Genomic DNA, 10599 nt, shown 5'->3' with positions numbered 1-10599 from the left:
GAGTTTCAACGAGCGAGTTTGAGTCGAGCTCAAGCTAGCTCAACTGGTTCCACAACCCTACCTGTAGACCTCTTAGAACTGTCTAAATTATCTAAAATGCCTAATAGTAGCGGCTTGTGCATCAGCAGTACACGTCACAAACAGTGTTCTTCATATTGATCCAAAATGGACAAAATAAACTTAACCAAAAATATGAAATAAAATTATTTTATTAATGTATCGGTCAATTCGAGGCGGTATCAGCCGATACAGCCTGATTTGGCCGATACATTACATTAAGTTTTGAAATCGCCAGGGTATCGGACGGCCAGTCAATTTTTTCCATTTTATTTGCTTAGAATTATTTAAAATAAGTAAAAAATGCAAACTATGGTCCGAACACTGTCCGCTGTGCTCTAGACCACAGCAAATCTTTAATCGGAGGCTCTCTAAATCAGCCTCAACAAAATCCGTGGAGACCGTGGACTGTCTTTTTTTTTTTTTTTTCAAATTCTTACAATATAGTATTGATTTTTTTTATTAACGAATTTTGAATTTTCATTAAGACAGAGTTTAGCTATGCAATTCCATCATAAACCGGTTTTAAAACATTATTCTAAATCCAACATTTAGGCTGTGCTTTAATTTTTTTTATTGAATCAAATTCTTTCAAAGTAAAATAATAACAATTATTATTCTTTAGAATTTAAAATAAAAAAATAAAAAAATCTTACTATGGGGAAGCTACGGCCAAGAACTACAAGAAATAAAAGAAAAGAAAAAGGAATTGGGCTTGGATTGCATTTAATTTTAGCTATTTAAAGTTTTAGTCTTTGAAATCTAAGATTAGAACTTTACCTTTTTTAATATTTTATATCATTAAAGGAACTGGGTAGTTTCTGTTTTTGCAAAAATAAAAAAAAAACAATACACATAAAGGATAGCTTTAGAAATAATGAATTTTGATGCCGAATCTGGTTCATGGATTTAGTTTTTTCTTCCAAATTCTCATTGCTTAAACCCTAGGTGATATGAGATTTTAAGATATTAAATTTCATCCATACTTCCATTTCAAATAAGATTTTTTAAATAATTTGAAAATACATAAATTGAATTTGTACTTGTACTTATCTAAAATTTTGAGATGAAATAAGTACAAGTACAAATTTCGATTTGTATCAACTGTCTTTTCCAAATAAGATGTCGAAATTTCTCGAATGAAGAATTACAAATTTCATATTTACCGCAATGATTCAGAAAAATTTCAAAAAACCACTTAATAAGTAAGCTAATAACCGATCGCTGCCATTTTCCTACCACTCAAGGGGGTTTTTGCAATTTCCTGCGTAAATATAAGGGGGTTCTGACACGGTTACTATCGTGCTTTGTATCAACAGCTGGTTGATGTGATATGACATTCGTTCTCATGTAAAAGTTATGATTAACATGTTATTAGAAAATAAATTAAACTTTTATGTATTTAGCTTGGTCCGATCTGATACGCAGCCGACTCGGCGTATCGTTTATGTTTTGCCAAACTTGTTTTCGTTGGAAAATTGCTGAAAAGATAGATTAAGCTGCGCAGGGAGACTTGTTCACAAATCGTCGAGATTGAGAGATTTTTCTTTGAAAATTGCAGTCGTTTTAGCCGGTGGGACATCGCCGATCGGATGACGATTTTTCCGGCTGGATTCGCTGCTTCCGGCTACAGTAAAAGCGAAAAGGGAAAGAAAAAGAAAAAAAAAGAAAGGGACATCAGTGGCCGGTGATCTCCATCTGGGCCTGCATTGGTGCGTGATGACAGTGGGGATCCGCCACTTCTCTATTAACTAGTCATTATTGTTACGTCACAGCAGACAGCAGGAGCGGCAGCGCCAGCTGAGGGGGTGCTGTTCTCGTTGAATAAACTCCTCTCTCTCTCTCTCCCTCTCTCTCTCTGTGCTGCTACTGGCTGCTGGTATGGCCTAAAGAAAAAAGTGCCGTCGTAATGCCGCTCATCATCGACACCGTCATTGATTATCGTCCTTAAAGTCTGTTGAGCCTTCGCTTTGTTATTCTCTCTGCCGTCGCCCCCACCAAATTTACCAGACGCAGAAGCCAATCTTGTTCCTTCAGAGGAAAGAAAGAGAGAGAGAGTGTCTGTGTGCTTTGGAATCAAATCCATACTAAAGGAAGAAAAGAAAAAGTGCGGCATTCTGCAGACTTTGGTTTCTTGAAAGAGAAAGAGAGAGTGAATGAGTGAGTGAGTGAGTGCGTATGTGTATGTTGGAATCAGATCCATACAAAAGGAAGAAAAGAAAAAGTGCAGCCTCCTGCAAATTCTGGTGTTTTGAGAGAGACGGAGAGAGAACAGGTACGAAATTAAGGAGGTAGAGCAGGAACGAGTTTAAAGAGGCAGAGCAGAAACGGATCTGACGAGGTTAGGGCAAAATCAGGAGGATCGGGACTAGGTGAGTGTTGACTGATCCTGCCGGTGGACCCGTGCCTTGATTTTGTACTGTTGTGGAAGATCGTGCCGTTAATGGAGGAAATTGACGAGATTGTCGACGGCAGATCTGAAGTAGGCAAACTTGAGAAAGAGTGCGCGACTGGGAGTTTTGTAAGATTTGTTTTGGTTTGTGGACGGTGATCTATTCGTCTGGGGTGAAGTTGTTAGAGTCTTATTGGTGTTCGTCCGGGGAGGGATGGCGGCGAGGCGTGCGTCGTCTGGCCTCGGCGGCCAAAGGAGTATGGCTGGGAGGTTCAGGGTTTCGCTCGCTGTTTTTCTTGTCCTTTCGGTCATGGTGCCTCTCTGCTTCCTCGTCATCAGAGGCAGGAGGTCGGCTTCGACCGGTAAGACTTGGAGAGTTTCCTTCTCTTTTCTTGCTAGTCTTTTAAAGTTTAGTGTTGTTTTGATACTCATTACTTTATTCTCGTTTCTGATCTATCGGGATTTTTTCCATGACTTGCTTAAATTTAGCACAGTATCGTAGTCGCATTGTCAACTAACTGAAGTGCGTCGTCCGATCTTACTTATTTTAGCATTAACTAGTGAAAACTTGCTTGCTACTGAAAATAAATCTTAAGGCACAGATCTTTTTTTCCTTCTTGAACTGAAGCTGTGCACTCGTTTCATTGAGGTCATTACATGTTACTTGTGGAGCTTCTGTAGAAAATTGTCATCCAGGCTTGCAAAATTCTCTTGTTCCTCGTTCTCATAGTTTTGTTTGTACTCGTTTCGGCATTGGATTTTACGTCCGCACAAAGACAAGCAAAATGTTAAAGTGTGAATAATTTAAATTTTTGGAGGATATGTATGAAAAATGTATCCAGAAGACCCTTTCCCATTTTCTACTGTCCTTAAGATAAGGAAATGTGAACGATACCACAACATGAAAAGAGTTTCCAAACAGGTCTTTTTCTTACTCTGTTTCATGGTTCATTTATTTTATACAAGAGGTGAAGGCAAAGTTTCAGCCTAGGATACGACACATTATGGTTAATTTATTGTGAGATAACTATATGTTTGCTATATTATTATCTTCATATTAGGTAGTTCATACATAATGCTTTTGTCTGATTTTCAAGCGTTAGCATGCATTTTTTCCACGCAAATTGATCCTCCAGTTTGAGTTCTTCCAAATAGTAGGAGTTTCACTGCCATATCTTGTCGTATCTAGTTGACAAGTTGATAATGAGAACCTTGGTTGGATACAGTCTTATAGTTGTTGATGGTTCCTGTTTGCAGATTGCTCTCTTGAAAACCTCCCTGCTACCATGGTGTTTGCACCTTTATGGATTGGGATTCTCTGTTACATGATAAAAGAAGTTGCAATTGCTGATTTTTCCTCTTTTTTTCCTTCTTCCGGGCCCCTAGTAACACCCCAGATTGTTCTTTTTTTTTTCCTTCTTCTTCTTCCTTCTCTTTGCAGAGGCCTACAAATGCTCCTGGCCAACCTTTTTTTATTTTTAGTTTCTTCCTCCTTTTTGTTGCATGGCCCTCTTTTTGTTTGTTGAAGGCTGCAGTTACAATATATTATATACCCCTTTTTCTTTTCTTAAGAAGTGCTGCTGTTGTGCTTAGTGTTTCTTTACTGTGTACTTTGGTTTTTACAAAATTGTGAATGAAGTCAAATGTTAAATTGTTAAGGTGTGCTGTTGGGTTAATGTGATGTTATCTCATCCTCTGAATTTTTTGTGCTCTGGTCTTCTTTACATAAATAATTAATGGTGTGCTATTGTATCCTAAAATATGAGCAAATAAACCCTTATAACTCACCTTGTTAGTATATGGAGCCTAATTTTTCTTGTATATTCTCCTAGTTTCTGTGTGAGGCTTTTTCAGTATAAAAAGGAAAGCCATCTATGTTGTTGTAATTTGTTGAAGAGAAGTCAGATGTGGCTGTGGGCATGGGAGAATTTTTCCTTAAACTGCACAAATCTTGGTGTTCTTTTGATTTTTCATACTTTGCTAGATTGTACATTGGTTTTGGTCAGAAATTGTTTTTCCTCAGAAGCTCTTTGTATACAGGTTTAATGTGATTTTTCAACAATGATGAAAATGTAAGGAATCAATTAGATTTTTTTAAATAAAATAAATAAATAATGAAAATCATCTACTGAGAATATAAAATCAAATCCTTTTTTGGTAATAGGAAATTTATATAAATTCGTTTTTCAAAATATTGGTGATATTTTGTCTTCAATATCACCGAGCTGATTTTTCTTTTAAATATTGAGTACCAAACTATAATGATGATTGAGGCGATATTTGAACAACGATTTTTCTTTTTCAGGTAACGTGGATTTCCTTGATTGGCCTAACGGACAGGTAGATTGCCTTTTAGGATATTTTGTGATCAATTTACTTGGCACTGAATGCCAATTGCAATTTGTGTTTGCTTTTAATTGCATCCTGATTCATTGTGCTGGTTCTATTGGTGTAGGTCTTGGACTGGAGGAAACAACTTGCTTTGCTACAGATTGAACCCCTTCTTTCCAAAGAGGCATGGAAATGACATTTAATTGTTTGTTAGTTTAGATATATACATCGGAGAAGCTAATCCGATTAGGTGCACTTTCAGGTTCTTGATGTTGTCACAGCCAATATGGATGACTCTGGTCCTTTGAGTCTCAATTTCTTAGCCCATAATGGTTTGCCTTCTTCATGGATATCTGATGATGCTGATCATATTGAGGAGGTGGTACTTTTTCCAGCAGGAATTTTGTTGTTAAGAGTGCTTCAAGGTTTACTGACTTCAACTCTTGTAACAGAATCAAGTCCCCAGTTCCTTAAAAGAAGCTACATCTGCCAAGGACATAGTTACTGATGGTCATACAGGAACTGAACACAGAGCATCTAAGGGTACAGAGACCCGAGGAGAGTCTGGACTTGGTATTACTGACCTGTCCATTTTCAGTTATGCATGAACAAAAGCTTATGAAACTGTAACCATGATTCATCTAAAATGTTCTTGTTGCAGCTCATGCTCAGACTACTGACACGCCTGAAAAGTTAGCCCGGAGGGTAATGTTCCTTCAGTTCTCTTATTTCTGTTAGATTGTGTGAGATCAATGTGATAGAGAAACAATGATTTGGATGCACGTGCCCTACGTGGGGTATCTGCTTGCAAGTTTGTCCATTTTCGTCCATTTTTTGTCATTGGTTTTGATTATTCTTGAGATCATCTGAGACAATATGAGAAGTGAATCATGTTGATGTTATTTTAATAGCATCAACATTATTTGAAATGTGGAAGGATTCTATAGGCTTTTAGGACCTAAGTTGACAAAAGCACCAGGTGCAGCCTATGCTGGTGGGACTATGTGCATTAAGTAGTCCAGAAAAATGCAAACGGTAAAGCAATACAGTACAACATTAAATTTTAAAATTAACAAAAATGCTAAAATATTTCTCAATGAAACCCATGACTATCAACTTCTAACAACAAAGCAATTACAATCCTGATAAATCTATCAGACTAAACATTGTGTAACATGATAGTCAACATAAAGTTTAGAGATTATATTGAACAAAGGGAGTATGTTTACAATTTAACACCTCTGTAATGCTATAGAGCACGCAAAATTTTCTAATTTCATACATGCCAACTTCTAAATCTGTAACTCTAATTTCCAAAACCTAAAGTCTAAATTAAAAGCCAGAAATTGCTAACCTTTCTTTCTGCTAATGTGGGAAGATAAATCCTCAACTAATCATATGTGTTATAGAACTGCATTCTATGATAGTGCTAACATGAAAGAAAAGCTATTGGGGACCAACCCATATATATAAACTATAAAGCATAAGCAAACCTATAAAATATAAATATTTAAAGTACAACAGTATATCAAATATAACTGTAAATAATTATAAGTGTGCACACACACATATACTTTTAATGCAGAATCACATGGAACATGAAAAAAAAAAAGAGGAAAAGGAAATCTGCACAAACACAAAAGGAGAAGAAGATAAAAAAAAAAGTTTGCTTCAGATGCTAGAAGAGGAAGAGAAAAGGACGAGGAAGAAGAAAATATATCTATGCTGCTGAAGGAAAGCCCCTAGGCTATTGAATGCCTGTACAACCTAACTCCCTAAGCATTGGTTAGGTGTCCAGATCACCAGGAACAGCCATCCAGGCCACCAGCCAAGTCTGGGGGCGTAGACAAGCCTAGACACATGTTTAACAGCATGCCTTAAAACATCCCGAGTTTGATTCACATTTTATGCAAGTATATGCTATGTAATGTTCTCAACATGGAAGAAAATATAATTTTCTTTGAAGTAGTTTTGGACCATGCTTATGTCACTATGCTCAAAGGAGTGTCTCTTACCAGTATCATATGACAAGGGAGTAGGGAGCATCTCCCATGAGCAGCTCCTGTAGCTTCCTGGTCTGGACCTGAGCAGTCTTTGGTTGGTTCATGGCACTCTGGAACTTTCTTCATCTTCTTTCTCTTCTCCTGTGATAAATTTTTTGGTTAATTGGTGATTTTCTTTTCTTGTTGTCTTTGAAAAGGCTGCCAAATAAAATATTGAAGTTTTTTCTTTCTTGAGGTCTCGATGTATCGATTTGAGAGGTAAAATTTCCATGAGATTTTAAAGTTAAAAGGCATGTAGAATTTGGTGTCTTCTTGTCAAAGTTGCAGATATCGCCAAACATTTTATAAGTTCGAATTTACATAATTTTTATTAAATAATATTAAGGATAAATATCAGAGGCTTCTAAAGCCAGTTTTATAGCAATATCTTGGTGATTTTATTGATTTATTGCAACAAAAATATGCAATTGTAACATGGATATCTTTTATATGTTTTTTATTTTTTTTTCTTTCTTTGATAATTTTGTCCTTTTTGTGTAGGGTTTTCCATTACATATATATGTGTGTGTGTGTGTGTGTGTGTGTGTGTGTGTGTATACATCAAAATTCATTGGAGACTTATCTAGGAGCCTGTATAATCATGATGTTTTACCTTTCAGAGAGTGCAAATTAGTGACTATGCTTATTATTGGTTTAATGTTTTTACAGATGTTAAGACAGAGGCGGCGAGAAAAGAGGGCAACTGAGCTGGTTCAGCAAGATAGTGAAGCTACTGTTAAGCTTGAAAATGCTGCCATTGAACATTCAAAAATGGTGGACTCTGCAGTACTTGGGAAGTATAGCATATGGAGGAAGGATAATGAAAATGAAAATTCTGATGGGACAGTAAGAGTCATAAGAGACCAGATAATCATGGCGAAGGTTTATGCAAGTATTGCCAAGACAAAGAACAGAAGTGATCTATATGAAGAACTAATGCTTCGTCTGAAAGAGAGCCAGCATTCTTTGGGAGATGCCAGTGTTGATGCAGATCTCCACCAAAGGTGTCCTTCTGACCCTCAAAAGAAGATTCATAGAGGAAATTGAATTATGCTTTTATTATCATATGATTGATATTACATAATGTATGTGACAGTGCAGCTGAGAAGATGAAGTTAATGGGTAGCACATTGTCAAAATCTAGGGTGCATGTTCATGATTGTGCACTGGTAACCCAAAGGCTACGAGCAATGCTTCAGTCTGCAGATGAACAGGTGAGAAGCTTGAAGAAGCAGAGCACATTCTTGAGCCAACTTGCTGCTAAAACCATCCCTAATGCCATTCATTGCCTATCCATGCGCTTGACAATTGCCTATTATATGCTTCCTCCTGAGAAGAGGAAGTTCCCTAACATGGACAAACTGGAAGACCCAAGTTTGTATCATTATGCCCTGTTCTCGGATAATGTGTTGGCTGCATCTGTTGTTGTTAACTCAACCATAATGAATGCAAAGGTATGGAAATAGTCTATCATGTTGCTTTGTCATTTTACTTCCTTTTTTTTTATTTATTTTTTTCTGGGGAGGTCTCCACCTCATGGCTAGTTGGTTCTCTGAATTTCAGGAACCAGAGAAACATGTATTCCACTTGGTTACTGACAAGCTGAATTTTGGGGCCATGAATATGTGGTTTTTGCTCAATGCTCCTGGAAAGGCCACAATCCATGTTGAAAATGTTGACGAATTTAAATGGTTAAATTCATCATATTGTCCTGTCCTGCGGCAGCTCGAATCTGCAGCAATGAAAGAGTACTATTTCAAGGCAGATCATCCAACGACTCTTTCAGCGAGTTCCTCTAATCTCAAATACAGAAATCCAAAATACTTATCCATGTTGAACCATCTTAGGTTCTATCTCCCACAGGTTTATCCGAAGTTGGATAAGATTTTATTTCTGGATGATGACATTGTAGTCCAGAAGGACTTGACTCCACTATGGTCAGTTGATCTGAAAGGCAAGGTAAATGGTGCAGTGGAGACTTGCGGAGAGAGCTTCCATCGGTTTGATAAATATCTCAACTTCTCCAATCCTCACATATCGAAGAACTTTGACCCAAATGCCTGTGGTTGGGCATATGGGATGAATCTCTTTGATTTGAAAGAGTGGAAGAAAAGGGACATCACCGGTATCTATCACAAGTGGCAGAATATGGTGAGTTTCATGCTTTCTGTTTTGTTTTCTTCGTTTTTCATCCATTCTATGCTTTTAGGCAAAATTTTCATGTTTATCTGATGACATCATGTCATCTGCAACTAGAATGAGGAGAGGACGTTGTGGAAGCTTGGGACACTACCTCCTGGTCTTATAACATTTTATGGATTGACGGAACCATTGGAGAAATCATGGCACGTTTTGGGGTTGGGCTACAACCCTAGTGTGGACCGTTCTGACATAGAAGATGCTGCCGTTATTCACTACAACGGAAACATGAAGCCCTGGCTAGAGATTGCAATGTCCAAGTACAGGCCATATTGGACCAAGTACATAAAGTATGACGACCCTCATATCAAGTCCTGCAGGCTTAGTGACTAAGATTGTGGTATAAGTTGCTATCTTCTCGGAGGAGATCGGCTTGTAAAAGGCAAGGACAGAATGTGGGGGTGGGCCTACACGTAAACCACAGTATGTTTCTATGTGCACCCTCCGTTTTGTCATTCATTCCATTCATTTTCCAACAGAGGAAAAACAAATATTTTTCTGAAACATTGATCACATGTATATACTAATATATCAATTAGCATTGTCATATTTGTAGCCCCCTTATTGTTATGGATGACTGAGCTCTTTCAAATTTGCCTTTTTCATTTTTAGCATCTTTTCAATTTCAGTTTCCTTTGAAGGTACCGTTTTGTACTGTAAGGAGCAACGATCATGCACAACTAATCAAAGTTTAGCCATGGAAAGCAGAGATCTGAAATTCTTCATGATAATACAGTCCACATTTTGCATACGATTTTATCCTTTTGACCACTTCCATGAACATAAATTCCTTATATTTATTAGAGTTGGAATCATGCGTTTCCATTGTCCTTCATATTGCTGATCCCTGAATCTCTCGCCATAAAATGGGCTCCATTTATGTTGCCAACTTGAAGCTTACATGTTCAGTGTCTTTTGGCCTTTCTTCTTCTTGCAGCTTGTCATCAAATAAGCATGAAATGTTGTGAACCTCAACTTGGTGTTGTTCATTCCTTCACCAAGAAAATCCTTAGCCGGGTAGCTTAAATTTCAAAATAACCTTGCTATTTATTCAAGCTGTTAATTGGGTAAATCACGCAAAATTCCCTTTTATTTCCTCAAAGCATATGTGATAAACCTTTTGTAAAATTCCAGCGAAATTATTTGGAGAAGCTGAGGATACTTCTTAATGAAAATTCCAAGTATTTGGATGGCCCTTCAATGTTCAGTTGGTTTCAGCCATTAAAAAGGCAAGTAATTTTTTGCGTCCCATACCTTGCCAATTTTTTGGTGAGCAGGAGCTCAAAAACAAACCCGAATGCCCTCCATTCCCATTGCCCTTGGGATCTTGGGATACAAGGAACTTGGGTGCATTATAGTACACCCGTCAATAGAGTGTTGCAATTTCATCGTTTACAGTCAAGGGGAGTAGGCTAGCACATAGGAATAGAACTGTATCTTCTATGCGATCGCATGTCTAACCAGTTATGCTACGCCCCTTGGGGTCAATACCCTGCTATTCTGAAAAAAATGAATTAAGTGCCGGTTTAATCAGTGAATCAAACTTTTTCAATCAAATGTTAAGGATCAATCTTGCGG

The 10599-nt window shown here is 37.4% G+C and overlaps 1 protein-coding gene across 1 annotated transcript; it reads left to right on the top strand.

The window, feature by feature from the left end:
• The first annotated feature begins 1590 nt into the window (after positions 1-1590).
• Positions 1591-9568, top strand: LOC116249302 (polygalacturonate 4-alpha-galacturonosyltransferase-like). Its single transcript, XM_031622533.2, has 10 exons — positions 1591-2811; positions 4755-4789; positions 4905-4964; positions 5043-5159; positions 5233-5353; positions 5442-5485; positions 7492-7826; positions 7919-8276; positions 8386-8973; positions 9079-9568. Exons 1-10 carry the CDS (start codon positions 2664-2666, stop codon positions 9352-9354), a joined length of 2082 nt encoding a protein of 693 aa, XP_031478393.1. The 5' UTR covers positions 1591-2663; the 3' UTR covers positions 9355-9568.
• The last annotated feature ends 1031 nt before the right edge of the window (positions 9569-10599 follow it).

The sequence above is a fragment of the Nymphaea colorata genome, chromosome 2 (assembly GCF_008831285.2).
Source record: "Nymphaea colorata isolate Beijing-Zhang1983 chromosome 2, ASM883128v2, whole genome shotgun sequence".
Classification (NCBI taxonomy): domain Eukaryota; kingdom Viridiplantae; phylum Streptophyta; class Magnoliopsida; order Nymphaeales; family Nymphaeaceae; genus Nymphaea; species Nymphaea colorata.
Note: the sequence above shows the minus strand (reverse complement) of the source record. Positions and strands in the feature narration are given on the sequence as shown.

Excerpts from the sequence above, each read along its gene's own strand:
- LOC116249302 (XM_031622533.2), top strand. The coding sequence starts at position 2,664 with ATGGCGGCGAGGCGTGCGTCGTCTGGCCTCGGCGGCCAAAGGAGTATG. Across the intron at positions 2,812-4,754 it reads CAGGAGGTCGGCTTCGACCG|GTAACGTGGATTTCCTTGAT; the intron begins GTAAGACTTGGA and ends TTTCTTTTTCAG. Across the intron at positions 5,486-7,491 it reads CTGAAAAGTTAGCCCGGAGG|ATGTTAAGACAGAGGCGGCG; the intron begins GTAATGTTCCTT and ends ATGTTTTTACAG.